The sequence below is a fragment of the Talpa occidentalis genome, unplaced genomic scaffold, assembly GCF_014898055.3.
Source record: "Talpa occidentalis isolate TD23 unplaced genomic scaffold, MPIMG_talOcc4v2.1 talOcc4.16, whole genome shotgun sequence".
NCBI classification, from domain to species: Eukaryota; Metazoa; Chordata; class Mammalia; order Eulipotyphla; family Talpidae; genus Talpa; species Talpa occidentalis.
In genome coordinates, this window is record NW_023601653.1 from 75,054,418 (window position 1) to 75,074,825 (window position 20,408).

At 51.4% G+C, this 20,408-nt stretch overlaps 1 protein-coding gene across 7 annotated transcripts in view; it reads left to right on the plus strand.

Moving 5' to 3' along the window:
- CACNA1C (calcium voltage-gated channel subunit alpha1 C) overlaps nucleotides 1-20,408 on the plus strand; it is a 561,196-nt gene that overhangs the window by 506,616 nt on the left and 34,172 nt on the right. For 3 of the 7 annotated variants that reach the window (XM_054696571.1, XM_054696574.1, XM_054696575.1), the window contains one exon: nucleotides 10,714-10,797. In XM_054696571.1, the coding sequence (XP_054552546.1) occupies nucleotides 10,714-10,797 (84 nt within the window). Of the gene's footprint in view, nucleotides 1-10,713; nucleotides 10,798-11,389; nucleotides 11,474-20,408 lie in introns of all 7 variants that reach the window. The other 4 variants (XM_054696570.1, XM_054696573.1, XM_054696572.1 and 1 more) reach the window with 2 other exon arrangements.

Genomic DNA, 20,408 nt, shown 5'->3' on the forward strand with positions numbered 1-20,408 from the left:
ACACACACACACACACACACACACACACACACACATGCACCCTGGGCCCAAGCATTCGTTACAGGAAAACTTGTGAGTTGTGGAGACAAAAATTAGATTGCTGGATTCCTTGAAGGCAGGAACTGTTTGATATGCATTTTAGTGTCCCATGAGATGCAGTCAGTGAAAGTTAAATGCATGCATGCATGCATGAATGAGTGAGAATTTCAGATCTGGAGCACAAGGAAAAGAGTCAGAATATTAGTGTCAGAAAGCACCATTAAGATCATTGATCTTCCATCAATGTAGAAATCTCTACTCTTCTCTTCTCTCTAACCTAAGAGAGACCCTATTTCTAAAGGCAACTCTGTTGGGAATCTTCCTTTCTATTGAAGGAGGACTTCCACTCATTAGTGCCCCCTTCTTCATCTTTTCTTGCTACAAATAGTTACTGAGCACAAATGATGGTGCTGAGACATGGTGCTATCTTTGCAGGGCTCACAGGACGATGCAGGAGATGCCAATAAACAGGCAGGGCAAGAGCTGTCCTGGGGCAGTAGACCACCTCAGGGAAGAGACACCTGTTTTAGCTAAGGTGGCCTGGAACATGGGGGTTAAACTGAGCCCTGGAGATCGAAGAAGAGCATTTCAGGCAGAGGGATGTGCAAAGGCCCTGGGGCCGGGCCCAGCTAGACTTGTTCTGGGAAGTGAGAACTATGAGGGAGGAACAGGCATGGACAGGGCCAGAGCACACAGGCCCTTCAGAACATGCAAGGGTTGTTGGTTTACCCTGACTGCCCTCAGAAACCCCAGAGGCCTTCAGTGGGTGGATTATATCATCTGGGTCAGCACACTGACTGCTAAGTGGAGAATGGAGAGGTGTGAGGCAAGGGAGGAGCCATCCAGAACATGCTTCTGGAAACACAGGTGACACAGTAGAGATGGAAAGAGGAGAGCAGACTCATGACATTACCTGATGGTGCTGTGGATGTGAGGGGAAGGGGAGGGAGAATCAAGGCTCGCTCTGGGCAGTCTTTGAGCACGTCTATCTCTTGCCCGTCTTTCTATCCCTCCAGATGCTACCACAGCAGTACCTGCATTGGCCAGGTGCTCTGAAAGTCAGTGCAGGGAGCACACAGGGGCTGGGCGCCTTCCTCACAAGAATGATTCCTGGCCCTGGATTACAAACTCTTAAATCCTACGAGGCAACTCCCTTTAATTCTCTACCACCCTATCCAGGAACATGCTGGAGAGGAAGGAAAATGGTTGCCATATGGGGTGGTGGTCGCTGGCCCTAACTCCACCACCAGATTAGGGAAATCCTGCCTTAAATAAGGCACTTAGCATTCTTCAGTGCTGGAGTTGCTGATGTATGAGCTATGAGATTGGCCGGGTCAGAGCTCAGAGTAAAAACCTGAGATTCGATACTTCCAGCTGTATTGGACGACCAGACCCTTGTTTTCTAGTTTGGCTTCGTTGTTTGTTGGTTTGGTTTTGTTGGGCTTTTGTTTGTTTGTTTGTTTTGTAATGCCTATTGGCATCTCACAGAAGTGATAACACTCATGTTCCACGGAGCACAGTCTTGGAAATCTGATCCAGGAGGCAAGAAAAAATAAAAAAAAAGATAGGATTTTTTCAGGATTGAATTGGGTGGTCGGGGGGGCGGCTGCCAAGGATGCTGTTCTATCATGCATGGGACAGTTCTGCCCGAGGAAGAATTATCTTGTGTCCTATAGGAAAATTCAGGGGTGTTTATCTGAGGAAACTTGTGGGCCCTGGGCCTCTCCACCTTCAGTCACTGGTGAATGGCCAAGCTTCAGTGTAGAGAAAAGCACCATTAGAAACAGAAAGTGCTCTTGGACTGAATGACTTTCTACTTCCTCACCCCCTGCAAAATTCAACTTTAAAAACATTAAGAGTGAGCAAGAATACTTCCTTAGGAAAAAATTGTTTGGAAACTCAGGCATTTTTTTTTTTAAATATTTTTTTTTTAATAGAGGCATTTTTTTTTTATTTTTATTTGTTTGTTTGTTTGTTTTGTTTATACAAGCACTGGGTACAGTCAGAAGCGCGGGAGGGTGAAAGAATTCACCAGAGCCAGAGTAGGGAGCAGAGCAGGCAGAAGGACTGAAGTACACTGCTGAGGGGAGCAGTGGGCGGCAGGAGCTGCGCGCCATGTGGGACCCTCCTCCGGTGGCCGGGGAGCAGCCGGGGATCGAACCGGCGCCACAGAGGCTGCGGGCAGCTTCGCAACCCAGCGCTCTACCACTGCGCCACCTGGGAGGCCCTCAGGCATTTTTTTAGTCCAGTGGATTTCAGTCTTTGAAGAACCAAACTCCCTTTTTATAGCAAATATTTTGTAATACCTCTTGAATTCCCCTTCAATAAAATTCAGAGGAGACCTAAATCTTCCTGCAGAGAAATTTCACATCTGTGCACACAGTGTAAGAAATAGATATATTGTGCCTATATATAATACATATCCTAAACTATAATGTAATGGGAAGTCTGTGTTTAGTAGATTACATTCAGCACAGAGGTAGAGAGCCATAAAAAACAGGAGTATATATAAGACGTTAGAATAAAAAGATAAGTTATTCCCAGCGAGCCTTATTTGTATATGGCATCCTACTTAAATGTCTGTGATAAATCATGGTGGACACCACAGTTCTTCACTGAGCAGAAGTGACAGCACAACCTCTACACCCAATGCCAGCTTTGCCTCTCAATGGAAAGGGTTCCTGTGCAGGTCCCCAAAGCACCCCTAGAGGGCAGTGCTGCTTCCCACATTGGGTGGAGCTGCTCTAGGCTGTGGTAGGCCTTTCTTCACCCTTATTTAATTTACTTGAATCCTCTTTATCCCACTATTAAGAACCCACAATGTCTCCCACCATCAATGGAACCCCCTCCCCGCAAAAACTCACCACGTGTATAAGTCACAGTCAAAGTCATAGAAAGGGCTGGAGAAGGAGGCAGCCAGGACGCGGGGTCTCAACTGCCCCCAGCTCTGAGTCAAGAGCAGGTGCTGCCTCGTTCCAGCCTCTTTCTCAGCAGCCTGATGGGAAACTTGGCATTACCCTGATTATTATTTATTTGTGGAATGCCCACAGGGTACCTGATTCCGAACAGACAGGCACAAATGGGCTTTGTCAGGAAGGGGCTCCCCACCGTGGCTCTTGTACCCCGAGATTTGCATATTGTTGCAACATTGTGACAGGTTTCCTTCCCGCTTGGCACTTGAGAGCTTAAAAGTCACTATGAATGATAAAAAATAATTATATGACTTGCATAAAGCCTTCCTGTGGGAAGGGTAGTATTAGCTATTACATTTAATTATTTAATGTGGAAAATTATTCACGCTGTGTAAAGCAGCCCCGTGGGAAAATACACAGTGGCTCCCGGCTCCTTCCCTGCCACTGGGAGAGAAACCAGAACATGCTGCGTCTGGGGACGGGAGAGGGATCCCCCAACCTGCAAGGGCTGAGGCGTTAACCCAACCCACAGAGCCTAGACACCACCTGTGTGGCCAAGGGAGGCTGCTGGGCAGCAAGGCCAGGAGAGGGGCTCCTGGGGGATCAGACAGCAGCAGTACCAAGGGCATTTACAGCCTGATAGGTGCCAGGCACCCCTGTGCACAGCAAGGCAGGGCCTTCTGCTTGAACTCAAATGTCTTCACAAATCTCTGCATGTGTGCACTCGTTTGTTCCTCCCAGAGGAGGAAGCAGGGATGTGGAGGGTATGCCTGCACAACCTCAAAATCATCTCTGAATCCTGGTCTCCACTAAAAGGGGTGCAGGTTGTCTCTCTAGTGATGGCAGTTGGGTCATGCATGACCATTTTCGTAGGCAAGCGCGGCTATTAGGTCAGGAAGGGCATCAGGATGACCTAGGTCAGGTCTGGGTTTAGAAGGCTCTCTCAGTCAGAGGAATTCAACGTAGGTGGACCACGGAGGACCACGGAGGGCTGACCCAGGTCCAAATTCACTCCCAGAGCAAAGTCAAGGACTGCATCTCCTTGCTGACGTACCCCTTGCTCTGCCTGGTCTCTGCCTTCCCTTCTCCCTCAAAGAGCGCAGCACGATGCCCACTTGAGCTTAAAGTTGCCTACACACTGCAGTGTGTCTGCCCAGCCTTTTTCCCTCCAGGGACACATCCACTCACACCTCAGTCCTGCAGGGGTCCTCGGGGGAAATCATTTCTTTCCCAGCATGAGTCGCATGAAGCAGCTGTGGGGGTTCTGCAGTCTGTGGGGTTTCTGCTCTCTGAGACAGAGAAGGACCCTCCTGGGCTTAGCCAATCACCCCAGTTTTCATCTGCTCCCTGGGGCTGGGGGGAGGCTGCAACCATCAGATCTGATGGTGCTTGCGTGTCTGCACTCCTCAAAGTCCCTGGCAACTAGAAAGTGCTCCTTACACATGGAGAGAGAAAGAAGTGAATGGATGGATAAAAGAATGAGGTCTTTGAAACTTTGCTGGGGAGAAAAAGCTTCATTCCAAAGTCTCGTTCCAAAGAAGAATCAGAGCAGAAGGTGTCTGGTTCAAAGTGTGCATTTCTCCAACGATTACGAAAGCATACGCAGAACCACCACCCCCGGGGCCTCCTGTCACCAGGGACAAGACCCCCGCCCCTGACCCCACGCCCCTGCATGCTCCTGCCCTCTGCTCCACTGTCGCGGATGCACATCACAGGCGGGAGGGGACCAAGGAAAGCAGAGTCCTCCCTGCCTGCAGGCTGCCAGGGGCCGGGAGCAGCTGTGCGCGCCAGTTATGCCTTCTCCATTAGACGCCGCTAATTTCCATGATTACTGTTATGTCTAAATGACATCCTAATGTAATGCAATTTATATTATCTCTGCTTGGTGTCAGTTACCATTGCGTTCCATGATGTTCCATGGACTCAGCTCTTCAAGGCATACACTGAGACATCGCTGCCGCCAGCTGCCTTCACTCCTCACCCTGGTTCCAGTCTCTCCCCCATCTCCCTGTTCCGTGACCAGGAAAGGCCAGTGGCCCCAGGCGCCTGCCCCCGCCCCCCGCCTCCCATCACCAGCCACCTCTTCTCAGCACCTGCTTCCTGGACCTTCTCTCAAATGCTCACTCACTCAAGGCAAGGGACTTTGTCTCCCCTCCAGGGGCCCACCCCTCCAGTTAAGTAGAAGCTAGTGGTGGCTCCCGCCTCCCACTTCAAGCCCTGCCTCCCCCGAGTGGCCTCAGCCACTATGTCCCTGGCGCACTGATGCTGCTGTCCTGCATGGAGCGGCAGACACCTCAGAGGCCCGGGGCCACCCTGGGAGCCTTCGTCCTGCCGGCCTCCTCTGACCACTCCCTCTCCAACCTCACCCTCTCTGCCCCTTCCCTCTGCCCCTCTCTTCTCCCCACTTAGCACCATCCAAGAGACCCCTCCTATCATCTCTCGTAGGTACTTCCCTGCCCAGGGCCCTCTCTGCCTTCTTCCTGCACAGCTTCTGTGACTTACCCCTCTGCCGTCTCCGCCTCTGGATAGCTGGAGTCCTGTCCCCACTCTCCCCCGCCCCTCATCTTTCTCTGGCTGCCCCGCTCTCTGCCTCAGTTCCAGCGGCTCCACTTCTTTTTTTTAATAAAGATTTATTTATTTATTTATACAAGCACTGGGTACGGTCAGAAGCGCGGGAGGGTGAGAGAATTCACCAGAGCCAGAGCGGGGAGCAGAGCAGGCAGAAGGACCGAAGTACACTGCTGAGGGGAGCAGCGGGCGGCAGGAGAGGTCTGCGCGCCATGTGGGACCCTCCTCCGGTGGCCGGGGAGCAGCCAGGGATCGAACCGGCGCTGCAGAGGCTGTGGGCAGCTTCGCAACCCAGCGCTCAACCGCTGCGCCACCGGGGAGGCCCCAGCAGCTCCATTTCTAATCTCAGCTCCGGTCTCCTAGGTTGACTCTGCCTCGTCAGCATCTCTGGCGTGTCCTTGGAAGGGAGCAGTTCGGATAGAAACCCGCCCCCCCAAACGAGCGGGAGGTCAGTGCCCCGTCAGGGCTGGGGAAAGTGCCACAATTGCCTCCTCCATTTCCCTTTGCTTCACACTCTTTCTGCTGGACCCATTGGAGGCAGATAATGAAGATGAGCAGGAAGGAATAGAGGAGAAAGCAGGTCAGCAGATAGCGGCAGTAAAAATTACTTTTGTTTCAAATTCCTAAGAATACAGCCCAGCCCCAGAGGTGTGCCGATTTTCTTATGGAGTCTTTCTCATCACCTGCTCTAAAGTTCATGTTGACACAAGGAGATCGGAGAAGACACCTCTGTTCTGGGCAGAGAAGTTGCTAAGAATCCAGAATGGAAGGGTGAGGGGTCAGCACCTGCACCCTGTGCTTTGGGGTGGGAGGCCGGGCGGGGGTCGTGAGCAGCAGGACAGCCCTCTCCTGCCAGCCCAGCCCTCCCAAAGAGGCAGCTGGGTCCTCCCTGTAGGAAAAGTGGCTTCTAAGGACCTGGCAGTTAATTGTGGACATGAACCGGAGTCTGATGACATTTAGCCATGACAACTTGGTACGTCACCAATCTCAAAAAAGCTCCGGCCGGATGTCATCCAAGGGTCTCAAGACAGTCACACTCATGGCTTTAGATGGACAGAAAAGGCCTTAGACAAAAGGTGGGCTGAAGATTCTAGACCCTCCTCTGCTTCCTTTCTCCTTCCACACACCTGGCTTTGTCTTCCTGTCAGCGCAAACGCACCCCCAAAACAAGCCTGTAGGGCCTATTGAACTAGCAGAGAGGCAGATCAACTCTTGTTCACCACGACAGTAGATAATATTTATTTAGACTTTACTTCTGGCCAGGCACATGTCTAAGTGCGTCACATGTCTTGTCTCATTTAATCCTCACCATAATCCTATGGTTACCTTATTTTATAAGTGGGGAAACTGAGGCACAGCGAGGGTAAGTTATTTGCTCTAGGCCACTCAGCTAGTGGGCACCTGTGGTAGGATTTGCACCTGTCTCCTGGACCATGCTCTTCACCACTGCACTGCCTTTTCCCTTCTGGAAAAGGTCCAGTAATGGCATTGAATCAGGGCACAGATAATCCAAAAGAGGAAAATCCTGAATTCTTGTGCATGCAGAATGCATCAGATGATGCTTTTGCAGCCATTTTTCCTTCTTACTAATGATTTACGGAAGCTAATATCTAACTGTACTCTGTTTCCTCAGCCCATGTCAGCCAGTGAGTGGAGGAGGAGCTGGGATATAAGCAACTGCAGGCCACAGGGTACCTGCTCGTCAGCTCGTAGCCATCATCCAGGATGGCCAGAGACTGGGAACTGAAAAACGGAAAGCCACTAACTGTAGGATTTAAGGGTGGCCAGGGGCAGGCTTCCAGCCCTGAAAACACTAGCTCTCTGAGAGATCAGCCTGCTGGACTCTGAGGGGCTGGGCGTGAAGAGGTTTGGTTCACCACCTCAGCAGAGTCAGGAAAACCCTTTCCTAGGCCTGGCGTCTACCCCACCCTGCTTCTCCCCTGTCCTCAGGAAAAGGAGTAGTGAGTATAACCTCTGAGTCAACTTCATTTCATCAGAGAAAAAGCCCTACCCCCCTTCCTCTGTTACACCCACAAAACCTATATCATCAATGGTTTCCCACCAATGAGGAGGTGGGCAAAAATGGGGGTGGGGGAGACTGAGGTAAAGGGGATGATGAGAAAGCACTAAACTCTCGCCCTCCAGAGCACAGGGAAAGAATAATCCTCCCAGGCCCACCCCTTAGGGATCTAACCAGATGTCCCCGGTCACCCTGTTGACTTCAGTGAAGGAATCAGCCTTACCGCTGAGAATGGTGCCTCTGGAAGCGGTGGGAGGGCGGGGCTGTAGGAGGAGTGGCAGGCACAAGGGAATGGAGAGCTGGAAGCTGGATCTGAAACCTGGGGAATGGATGGGTGGTGGGGTTCATGGGATGGGGTGGGGAGGTGGGCAGGGTGGGTCAGGGTGGAGAGTTGCCTCTTAAAGGGATCCTGTCACCCCAAACACAAGTATTCTCCCCTCCCGCTGCCCTGCAGCTCTGTGTTCATCTCAGAGCAGATCCACAGGAGCCCTTGGCAACAAGGAACTGGTTGCTTTCTGCCACCAGTGGAGGCCCTGGCCCTGGGCACACCAGGTTGCTGGCCTCAGGCCAGAGAAGTCAATCAAAAGCCTCCCGTGGCACAAGGTGGCAAGGGCGAGGCCAGGCGGGAGGTGGCTGTCTCGTGCATTCTCTTCCACTGGAAAGAAATCCAAGGGGAAAAGGAGCGAGTGATGCCCAACCAAGAGGTTGACAGGGTCCCTTTAGGTCCTGGCCCTTCCCCAGCGCTCCCCACTGATTAACCTTGTGTGTTTCTCTTATCCTTTCCCTGTTCTTCTTGCTCAGAGGTGTGCCAGCCAAGGCCCACTGACCCATTTTGTTTCAGGCCTCTCTGGTGGATGAAAGAGCCCAGCTCACCCTCCTCTCTGCAGCACAGAGCCCTGCCACCTCCCCGCCTTCCCCTGCTCCCACACCCAAATAACGTTTTTTCCCACGTTCTCTAGGTGAGAAGCTGAATGTTCCTGAACTCTCTCTGCTTACTGTTTCTCTCCTCTCTCTTCCTTGATTCCCTCCCCCCCGCCCCTCTTCTGTATTTATTCTACCCCCAGACATGATATTGCTACCTCGAGATAGGCCCCTAGTGATTCTGCAAAATCTGACTTAAAAGCACATGAGGGTACACAGTTCTTTCGGGGTCTTCACTCTCCCTCCCTGCACTCGAAAGCAGCCTTCTCCACTTGCCCTGTGAATGGTATCTGAGAATCTGGGAGGGGATTGGCTGCTTCCTGATCTAGCGTGTGACTTCATGGGGGAGAGCAGTCTCTCTCTCTCTGCCTCGAAGTCCCTGGTAACATTCAGAAAAATACTCTGGGAAGCCAACAAGAAAGCCGTGATGCAAGCTGACCCTCACCTCACCCGTGCCCTGGACAACCTCTACTTCCCCATTCCGGCCGCCCAGAGTCTCTGCTGTGGCATTTCTGTTCTCTTTTGGCAGAAAGGCCTGGGAACCAAGAGGCCCCTTTCCCTGTGACCTGACCTCCCACACTAAGAATAACAGCCCCGGGACAGCATGTCTTGTGATCCCTCTGGAAAGAGGGCATGGCTGGGAAGTGGGGAAGTTAAGGGAGCCGGGTAGAGCCAGGAGGAAATGAAAGGACAGACTCTTGGCTCTTGTGAGTAAAAAAATAAAAAGAGAGAGTTGGCAGCTTCAACAGAACTGGAGAGAGAGATCTGGGAAACTCAGAGGATCCTTAGAACCTTTATCCCCAATCACCAACCCCTAGAATTCTCTCCCTGGAATCCCAAGCTTAGAGAAGGGGAAACCTCTAGTCCTGTGGAGCAAATGTGATCCTTGAAAAGCAGAAGGAGCAAATATCCTTTTTGAAAGACAAAGGTCCTTCGTACAAGCCATGTACTAAGTGGATGCCCCACTCCACTCTTGGGGGGTGACTGTCCTATTCCTGAGTTTCCAACCTGTAAGCGGACATCCTGGGTGGTCAGAGAGCAGTGGTCTCTGGACCCCACACCTCTCAGAGAGGCAGATGACCCTGACCCAAGAAACCCAACCACTCTTTGTCGAGAGTCCATCCACCCGGGACTCCTGGAATCCTCTGGGGAAACTGGGGCAGGCTATGCCCTGGTTGACCAGTTGTCCAGTTGCCTCAACTAAGTCTTTCTAAAGCCTTTGATCTCTTTCCTCCTCCAAATGTGATGTAAAACAAATAAAATCCACGTGTACGGGCCCAAGTGAAGTCAGGACACTGCTCTTCCCCTCCTGTGCCCGAACCTCTTCTCTTTGGCATGACAGCTATTTTGACTTCCTAAAAAACCTGAGTCTGCATTCCTCTACCCAGCCCACCCTGATCAGTTCTGTTCTCTGGGAAAGGCTTTCATCACTTTATTCCCCTTGGGGGAGCCCTTGCATTTCAGCAGGTCCCTATGTCAGAATGATGTTGTTGGGAAAAGAGGCTGAGGGAGGCAGACACCCCTGGAAACCCTATCTAGGACCACGGCCTCTACTACCAAACTATGAGGTTGACCTTGACTCTGTCTCCCTTTAGTAGGTAAAGCCCCTGCCAGGGCAGAGATGTCCCTAGAAGCCCCTGGGCATGTCCACTGCTGCAACCAGGGTGGACACTACTCTGTAAAGTATCCAACTTACCCTACAGATTTTCCATGAGGTGGTCCTTTCGTGATTGCTGAGCTTGACGTGAGCCACCACAGAGCCTAGATCACCTGGCCACCCTCTGGGCCACACTAATTGCAGCTTTTTAATTCCCAACTCACCCACCAGACCCCAACCCACCTCTCCCCTCTCCCTCCAAGCAGAACCTTCCAATGGATGAGGACAGGGGACACAAGAGAAGCTGGTGGTGGACTGAGGAGTCCAGCCACGTCCCTGCACCATTACAGCTGGCTCTGCCTGCCCCTGTGCCCTCTCCTGCCTCTGATGGGCAGTATAGAAAGGGCCTCTGTGCAGGGGTGGTGAGGTGGGATGGCTCTGGAGGAGCCAAGGGAAGCCAGGGCAGGTGGGCTGGACTAGCTGCCTCTCAAGCGTCCCCCCCAAACTTCCTGGGCTCCTGGCCACGGTGAGGGCGTTCGGAACTCCAGCAGCGACACTGAGTGCCTGGACGGTATTTCTGATGGTGATGTTGCTCTATTCTTGTCTGTCTAATATTCCTTTTTAATCCCCATCCTGCCTGCCCCTCCCTTATGTAGGGTTACTTTAGTGATCCCTGGAATGTTTTTGACTTCCTCATCGTAATTGGCAGCATAATTGACGTCATTCTCAGTGAAACTAATGTGAGTATGACTGCCCTCCCCAGGAAACCTCCTGCCTTCTTCCTCTGCTTCCTGTTTCCCTCTCTCACGCTCTCTCTACCTCCTTTTATTTATTTTTTTTTTAATTTCCTGTTTTTACCCCCCTCCAGTCATGCTTTTTATTGAACCTGCCGTCGTCCTGTGGGGGGGAAAAAAAGTTGGAGCTTCTCCTCCTTTTTTTCCCACTCGTCCCAGCTCTGCCGGCTGCGCTGGGCCCAGGAGCTCGGGCGCCGAGCGAGGCAGCAGGCCGTGGGGGCGCCGCCGGGCCTCCTGGGGCGGCCAGGGCCCAGCTAACCTCTGAACTAACCCAGCTTTTGTCAGGCCTCTCCACCCTGCGAAAACCAGGTTACCCAGGTTTGAGCCGCCAGAACAGTAGTGTGGTAAGAGTGTTTACTATGCCCGCGTAACCTCTTTCTTTTCTCATTTTTTTTCTCTTCTCTCCTTTCTTTCATGCTTTTTTTTTTTTTTTTCATTTTTTCCTCTTTCTTTTTGTTTTGTTTTTCTCCTTTGTTGTTGGTTTGTTTTTTTCTCTTCTCTCTCTTTCTCTTTTCCTCGGCTTCTCTGCCCCATGCAGCACTATTTCTGTGATGCATGGAATACATTTGACGCCTTGATTGTTGTGGGTAGCATTGTTGATATAGCAATCACCGAGGTAAACGTAAGTACATGGCGTCTGTACCTAACCGTCCGTGCCTGCTTAACACTCATCTGTCTATCCCCGTTTATTGGGCTCTTTGTTTTATTTTCTCCTCCGCACCTCTTTATTTTCATTTCGTTTTTTTGGTTTTTTTTTTTAATTTGTTGGTTTAAATTGGTTTCAGGGATTTTTTTTTTTTCCTCATGTTGCTTTATTTTGGATTTTTTTAGTAGTATTATTTTGAACCTTTGGAACGAGTTAGGTCTGCCCTTTCCTTTTAAGTTTTGACTGCTGCATCTTTTTCTCTCTCCCTTTCAATCGGCCTGGCATGACTCACACTGTATAGGAGGAGACAGCTATGGGTACCGGAGTGAGAAACAAGGGTCTTCACCCCTTCTGGGCAGCTGCTGTGGGGGGGACCCAAACCTCTGCTCACCCCACTCACCTCTGCACCGCTGCCTCTCCCCCTCCGGCCTTTCCACCCCCACAGCATCTTGGAAAGGAGCTCTCTCAAAGCAGAACACCTGAGCAAAAGCCGGGCCTGCCTGCATTGCCAGCCCCAGGGCCAGCCTGTGCCATTCTTGAGCGGCTCCATCTTGATTTACTGGCAGCCTGTGCAGGCAGCCTGGCCCTCCAAGCTCCCTGGACAGGAGAGGACCGGCTATGGTTAGACTCCTGCTTGGACACCTTGTCTCTGGGGTGCTCAGGAGCCTGGAGACCCGCTAAGGGCCCTTCCGGGGGGCCTTTCCTCCCGAGTGCTGTGGAAGCAGGGCTCCATGAGAGCCGCTCACGCCCGCATGAACTGCCCAGACAACTGTCTCCCGCACCTGCCTGCTCCCTCTCCCCAACCCCTCTCCACCCCGCCAGGCTCCCCGGCCTCAGACAGAAGCCCAGCCCTGCGCTCCCAGGCCCCCTGTGCCTTCTCCCAAGAGCTGCCTCCTCCGATACGGTTCCTACCAGTTCCTGCACAAGTCTTTTTGTCACCTGGCATGTTTGAACCTTCTCTCTTGATCTTTAGGCAAACCTTCTTGCGGTTAGTCTTAACATGTGTTGTTGAATTTTTTGTCATTTATTCTTATTAAGAGACTTGGTAATGTTTGCACAAACCTTTGATGCTCTGAACCATTGAATAACAGCACGGAGCAGATGCTGTAGAGTTTTGATCTAAGATGTTTGAAACTACCCTGCCAGCCCCCACCTCCTCCCCCTGTACCCTTCCACTCTGTATTTTGCTCCCAATCAGCTGAAGTAATGAGGTAACATGTTATTTTATCTGCCTGATCCTCCAGATCTGCTCCCAGCTGGCAGATAGACATTGGAAGGAGGGCTTGAGGCTTTCCATATAACCCCCTTTGCCAGCCTCTTCCTGCTCGCCCTATAACTCCAAAGTTGTTGCTCCTCTGTGTTGAGATTCCTGGGTTGTCTTTGTCTCAAGAGGGGTGTGTGTGTGTGTGTGTGTGTGTGTGTGTGTGTGTGTACACACGTGCGCAGTACACTGTCCCTTGACTGCTTCCAGTAAATCATCAAATCATTACAAAGTTCAGTTTTCCTACTCAACTTCTGTGCCCACATATTTAAGTATCCCCCCCCACCACTCTAGTTCAGGCCACATCAGTCCTAAGTTGTATCTCAGGTCTGTTCACAAGTCACACACGCAAACACACACACACACACACACACATACCCCTAAAGGTGAGAGAGGGTTACACTTCATAGACAGCAGTGCAGAGTCAGTGGAAATCTTTGCTGAAGGACTTGGAACCAATGGGGGGAAATCAATAGGGGGTGGGGGCAGGAGTGGGGAGGCCTTTGGGACCCTCACTATTGGCAGGGCCCATTTCGTCATTCACCCTGCCCTGTTCTCCCTAACTATTGGTGTTTTTAAGATAAAAACAAATGGAGCAAGAAATAATTTCAGGGTATGAAAGTTTACAGAAAAAGTGGTTGTGTTGGGGGTGGAGAGGGAGGGCACCACTCAGGAGAGGAGCATGAAACCAGGACAGGCCCTTCTCTCTGTGGGATGGTTTTCTGTTTACAACTCACCATTGCATTTATCTCTTCATCACGCTGTGGATTTGACAGGCAAGAATTACCATCCCCAATTTGCTGTTGCTAAAAGTGATGATGGGGAGGAAAAGTACCTTCCCATATCACTTAGCTGGGACCCAGGCCCTAGGCCAGACCTCGCTGACTCCTCCACCCACAATGCCCTGTGAGAAAGGGCTACATCCCCCTCCGTGTGCCAGGATCTGCTCTGTCCTTGTGATCCTTCATTTCTATTTTAAAGAGCCATAGCAGTTTGTTCACTTCTTAAACAATTATTTATCAGTTCACCCTGAGCATTATGATGCAGCCCCCTCTCCTCCCACACTGAGACACTCCTCTCTCCTACAGATTGAGCAGTTTGTTACAAGTCACACAGGAGGGTTGTCTGGAGAGAAAATGGGGACAACCTCTGTCATGGAGAGCCAGCAGGGTGTGGAGAGACACACATCCAGGGCCACGGGCCCCGGTCCCCACCCTGACACAAGTAATGACCTCAACACAAAAAAGAATGAGCTAAGGTCGCCCAAAGCAGGAAGGCAGTGGAAGGGCAGGGGAGGGCTGGACTGGAAGTCAAAGGCCAGGAAGTTGTTGAGTCCACCTTCTCCTGCTTCCTGTAGAAGTGTTGCCAAGATGTCCTAAGACTTAGTTTCTGCACCTGTCAAAGAAAGCTAATGATACTGCTTTGTGTTCCAAAACTCAACTAAGAATCTTAAAGGTCTATTTAAACATTACTTGGATGGCCTAGTCTCTAAGTAATTCTGTCTAATTATAACTTGCTACCCACACACTTGAAGGCCCCACTTTCTGGATCTGTGAGCATCTTGGGGATGGTTGACAGGTTCAGCCAGATCAAGGCAAGCACAGCTTAGGCCCACTGCCCATAACTCAGGCCATATGGGACCTGTTCCACAAGCAGAGTTCTGGCATAAGCAGGCACCCAGGTAGCAACTGGTCCAGTGCCTGACAAATCACAGGAGCGATAACGCATAGCCTTGGGGTTGTGTCTCCACCAGAAGGTTCTGCCTTTAGGCCAAGGACAGCTTATGGGTCTGGACACTCCCTGGTTCAAGGAAGTTTGCAACTTCAGGCTTTCCCAGAATTTTCTGGTCTTACTGTCATCACAAGACATCCATTCCTAGCCACATATTCTATTGGGAAGGAATCCATACTTTTAGCCTCAGAGAAATCCCTGAGAGCTTTTCACCTGTAACTCGTCCTCTTTGACTCTTTGAAATCTACAGAAGTCAACTCTCCCTTCCCTCACCAAATGCTTTATCCATCCTGCCTTGCAAATACTCCCCATATATATAATATAAGCTGTAAATGCCTCATCTCCTTCTTGCTTTTAGATGGCCATAGTATCCTTCTCAAGAAATCCATTTCTAACCAATGTCATCCATTCATTCATCGCCCTGTCCTTAGAGTCTCACTGACTGTGTCAGGTTGCACATAACCTGACATTCTAGGGGGAATGAGCCATGAGCAACACAAAAAATACAGAAGCTAAGGAATTCGTACAGTGTGTTTTTAAGATGTAAGTGCGTTAGGGGGAAAAAATAAGCCAAGGAAGGAGGATCAGAGCTGCTGGGAATTGGTGAAGGTAGTTCCGGCTGTTCTTAGTAAGATGGGCTTTACGGGAAGGGACCCTGAACAAGGTGCCAAGTTATCCATGTGGGTATCTGGACAGGGTTCTCAGGCAGGAGAGCAGCCAGCCTGACTGGCAGACCAAGCAGGGAGGAAGGAGAGGGCACATATCAGAAAGGGCCAGATGTGGGCTTTCGTGCTGAGTGAGACGGGGAGCATGATAGCTTCGAGCAGAAGAGTCACACAGTCCGACTGACATTTCCAGGGCTGCTCTGCGGTCTGTAGGACCGGGTGCACACCTGAACGCCCTGCAGAAGGGGACCGCGGTCACCCGTGTGGGAGGTGCAGGTAGCTTGCAGCAAAGCCGTAGCAATAGAAGTGATGAGAAATGGTCAGATTCTCCATCTGTTTGGAAAATAGAACCCACAGATCTCCCAACAGCCTGGATGTGGGAGTGGGAGAAAGAGAGGTGTCCGGCACGGCTGTGTGGCTTGGAGGTTAGGAGGTTGGAGTCAGCACCCACAGGGGGTGGGGACTGGGGCAGGTTGCATGAGGAAGATGGCAGCTCAGTCGGGACGTGTCTACTCCACTTTCCAGTGGAGATGCCGGGGAGGACTGGGCACCATCTGAATGGTCAGTGCACAGATGGCCTCCAAGTCATGACCCCAGGAGAGCCCTAAGAGAGGGAGGGGAAACAGAGATACAGGACTGAGCTGGAGGCCTCCAGCATGAGGGACAAGGCCCCTTGTGCCCAGAGCTGTGCGGGGTTACCTTGCTCTTCACCCAGGAGAGGCCTCTGAACACCTGCCGTAAGAAGGTGCTGTGGCGCTGCCTGGTGTGTAGTTCCACTGATGCCCTGTCAGCGCCCAGTACAGGTCCCGGCCCTGCCCTTCCTGGGGCTGCTGAGTTCTCAGCCTGCAGCTTCTCTTCCACTGTGTGGGGGCAGAGAGCAGCGTGTCCCGCCAAGGCAGCTCCTGCTATTCCTTTACCTCTCGGGTTTGAAATTATACTTTCCAGAGGGAAAACCCAGAGCTGAAACCCCTGGGGTTATGGGAGTTCTTGGCACATGAAAGACTGCTCCTTCACAGCCCACGCTGGAGTCGGTTTGGACGCCTGAGCCAGCTGCCCTGCCCTGAGCTCTTCCTTTTCAATCTGTTTTAAAGTATCAATATATTGCACAGTCCAAGCCCTGAGAGGTTTGGATTCTTGCATTCTGGATACAGAGACATATTCCCAAAGTGTGTATTAAGGAGCCTGAGCGCTGCTTCCAGCCCTGGAATAGTCTCCAGCTCTTCATAGTTAAAGCCATGTGGTTTAGCACAGTAACCCCATTCTCTGGGCCTTGACTTCCTTGAATGCAAATGGGGGCTGGGGGGCCTTGAGATGGTCTCAGAGGGCCCTTGTGACTCTCAAACCCTCTAACTCTGGATTGGTCATTTTCTGAGCCTCTGAGGCAGATTTTCCATTACCACCTTGCAGGACCTTGAATTCTTGAGGGGTGCTCCTTTCATAAAGCTCCCAAGGCCTTGGGGGAAGCCTCTCATTTGGCTGCGGTGTGGCTCATGTGGAAACTCTCCAGACAGAAGGGCCCAGAGACAGTGTCAGGGAGAGGAGAGGGACAGAGATTTTGTGAGGGGAGAACACGGTCTAGAGAGCTTCTGCGGAAGCTTCAGAGAGAGAAGCTCAAGATGGCCATAGGTGGCACAGCACTCAGAAGTGGCCGGAGTGGGATGCTAGAGTTGATGCCGGCAGTGAGCTTAGCTGACTCCAGCAAGATGGCGGCAGAAGGGGCCAAGGAAGACAGGTGGTGCTCTCTGGTGAGCCTCTGCAGGCACCATGCAGAGCACGTCGTATCCAAGTCGGATTCGCTCCCCAGAGTGCTTATTCTCTACAGGAGAGATTGAGGCTTCCAGGAATGAACTACAGCTAATGGTTGGCCAGACTGGGATCCAAGTCTGTTTCTGTCAGATAATTGGCTTTGCCTTTCCACCCAGACCCTTAGCTAAATCCCTGGGCCAGGCTGGCCAGGGCATGAGGACCCCTGCCTCCACAGGTCCTCCTTCAGTGAGTTCCAGCCACACAACCTGGGCAGAGCAGCTTAACTTCTGTTTGCCTGTTGATGCTGCTCACCTGAGGGAGCCAGGCTGCCCAGGATGCTCAGACAGAAAGCATTCTGCAAACCCGGGACCCTGACACCCGATTCATAGACGAAAAGGCAGAAGGAAGTACACAGCCACATCCACCCTTATCCCCCTGGGAAAGAAAATGGCCGAGGGGGGCATGAAATGGAGAGCAGTAACAAGACAAGGGCTGGGTCTCAGGAGCATCTAGTGATGGAGAGGAGACAGACAGCCTGAGTGCTGGCCCCAAATCCTCCTCGTCCCGTGGTGCCTTTCCACCGTAGCACCACTGACACAACTTCTACTTGCTCCCCATAAAAAATACCAAACAAGTTGGTTTCTCTCTAACTTTGGGGCTAGAATGATGGGGAAAGACACCAGGTCTGAGTCATAGACAGAACAACACTTGCTGTACATCCACCCCCTCGGGGCTGAGTCAGAGAATTCACCCTGCAGACTTGAACCCCTCTCCAACCTTCAGTCCTCAGTGCCTGGGCTCAGTCTGGGTGCTAAGGGCTCAGTCTGCCTTTTCCTACCCCCTCTGAGGCATAGGACCCAGAGGGGCACTATAAGGACAAGACAGAGCACCCAGCCCCTGAGAGCTTTGATGAGGGCTGCAGGTCAGAAAGTGAATGCATCCAGGAATGTCAGGGTGATAGCGACCCTGTGGCCCTAGTCCATGTCCATTTCATCCGTGAGTGTGCATTGAGCATCTACAGCGTAACAGAGCTGGAGATGAATGGACCTTATAAATGAGGACACAGAAGGCCAGGGGCAGGAAGCAACCTGTGTGTTCTTATAGCCCTTTAATAGCCAAGCCTCCCAGAACTTGGCCCCTGCTCCCAGTCCTCTGAGCCCCTGGGGAGCTCAAATGTGGCATCATCAGATGTTGTCCGGATGGCAGTGACTGGTGCGGCTTGAGCTGGTTCTATGTAAGTGAATTGCCCAGATCAGTGGTCTCAGGCCACGTTGAGTGGAGCAGAGTTGATCCTTGGCCCCACCCTATTCCTCCATTTCCCTTTGCTGGGACCTTCCTCTGTTGCTCTTAGAGTTCCTTCCAGCACGTACCCCCTCAACAAAGTTAATGTGACCAAGGTGTCTGCTCTGGAGACCAAGTGGTTCCAGTACATTCATTCACCTGAAGCGGTAGTGACTCGGGCTACCCTCCCAAAATACAATGTGCCCATCATCGATAAGATAATGCTGAGCCAGAAGATTGAATATCGATTGTGTCTAATGCAAGAACTGAGTGGGAAACTCTCCCCCCTCTGCCTTCCAGTTGTCTACCCTGCTTGGAAATAAAGTTGGCCCTTGAGTGACTCAACTCAGCCAAACTCTTTCCCAGCAGGGAGACAGCACATCTAGCCATCAGGGGGCCCCTGGTCATGGACGAGGTGCCTCAGAAGCTCCCAGACCTCTGTAGGGTAAGCCTTGTTTTGTAGGCAGCTGACCCAGGAACCTGGAAACTTAGACGTAGAAGGAGCACAGAGACAGGCCTGACAAAGGGGCTAGAACAGCAAGTGCCCCCAAATTGCTGTCTGAGAAGCATCCTGCAGGATGTACCCCGTAGGAGCATAGAAACCTGATTTAAGGAGATCCTGATGTGGGCTCTTAATTCTGCTGTTAGATCATCTGCGTTTTGATGGTTATGACCTGTCAAGGCTCCATCAAGATTGCTTCCTTTTTCCTCCAGTTTTCTTCCCTCTCCTTCCCTATTCTCACCTTCCTATCCACATGCAGCCTCCCCATAGGGGAAGAGCGGAAGAAGGAGCTGTAACACAGACTGACTTTGGTCACACAGCCGTCTGTGCCTCGCCAAGGTCTGCTCCTTCAGGTCTTACAGGCTGAGCAAACCACTGTTGGCATATTGCCTAGAAAGCTTCTAAAGCAGAGGGACCTAGAAGATTCCATGCCCTATCAGGAAATGTGAGAAGAGCTAGACCTCAGGCAGCCTCCAAAATGCCTACAGGTATCTGGAAAAGCATAGTTACTTGCTACTTCTGCTGACACCCAGCCACTCTTCATAGTGTGTGTCCTTCCCCCAAGAATCATCTACTTTTCTTTGCACCCTTTTTTGTATCTGTCTCTCTGTTTGGGCATCTTTCTTTCTTCTCCTCCTTCTCTGCCCCACCCCAGCCCCACCCAGGTCAGGATATGGAGTTCTTTGATTTGTTAGCATTACTGACAAGCTGAGTCCCTCCATTTATTCTCCTTGAGTTTCTTTTGTTTGTTTGTTTCAATGACTGGATACTGAATGTCCTTCCCAGGGGAAGATAAAACTCCCGAGGCAATGTTGTGCTCACTCAGTCCTTTAGCCTGAGTTTCTGGTAGGTGATAGCACCTGAGAAGCCAGCAGGCTGCAGGTGATTAAGAGAATGGTCCCCGAGGCTTCCAGAAGCCTGAGTGGCCCCCATGCAGTAAATAACGTGGGCTGATCACCACGTCCCGGAAGGCAGGCAGGGCAAGGCTGAGCAGCACTGCGGCCCCCAGCTCTCTACCCTCCGCCAGTCCCCATGGGGCCAGACCCTCACCGAGAGTTCTGAAGGGCCTGACATCAGATCTACTCCCCTTTTTCATTCTGGATTAGATGAAGAAAAGCCAGGGTTCTGTGGCAGGGTGGCCAGGAAAAGACTCCCGTCCTCCCATGACTCAGCTTTGACTCCTGTTTCGGAGGAACATGGGCCTTCAGTGGCCCTGATGTCAGAGCCATTTCTCGGTGGCGGTCACTGGGCTGGGCAGCCTGCTCACCACTCAGCCAAGGCGCCTCCATGGAGGGGGCTGGGATCAAAGTCAGCATGTGCAGTTGATTTTCCAGCCTAGAGAGCTACTACCTAATCCCTAAATCCCCAGTAATCCCTGCCCCTCTGGCTGTTCTAAAAAAAAAAAAAAAGAGAGAGAAAAGTCCCCTTTTAGTGTAATTAAGGGCTATTTTTTTAATAACCTTATCATTCTCCAGAGAGACAACATAATGGGAAACACATTCCCCCAATTCTTATATCCATATGCACCCTCCGAGGAAAATCCCCTCCCCCTAGGAGAACTCGGTCCTGGAGGGTCTCTGGCATTCCCTCAGCATCCTAAATGTGGTCTAGAGATAATACCTGAATGAAAAGAATAGAGAGTACATTCTAGAAATGAAGACTTGGTCCATAGAGTTGCTGCTTCCAATTTGACCCTGAACTTAATTCAGAAAGTTTCCCAAGGAG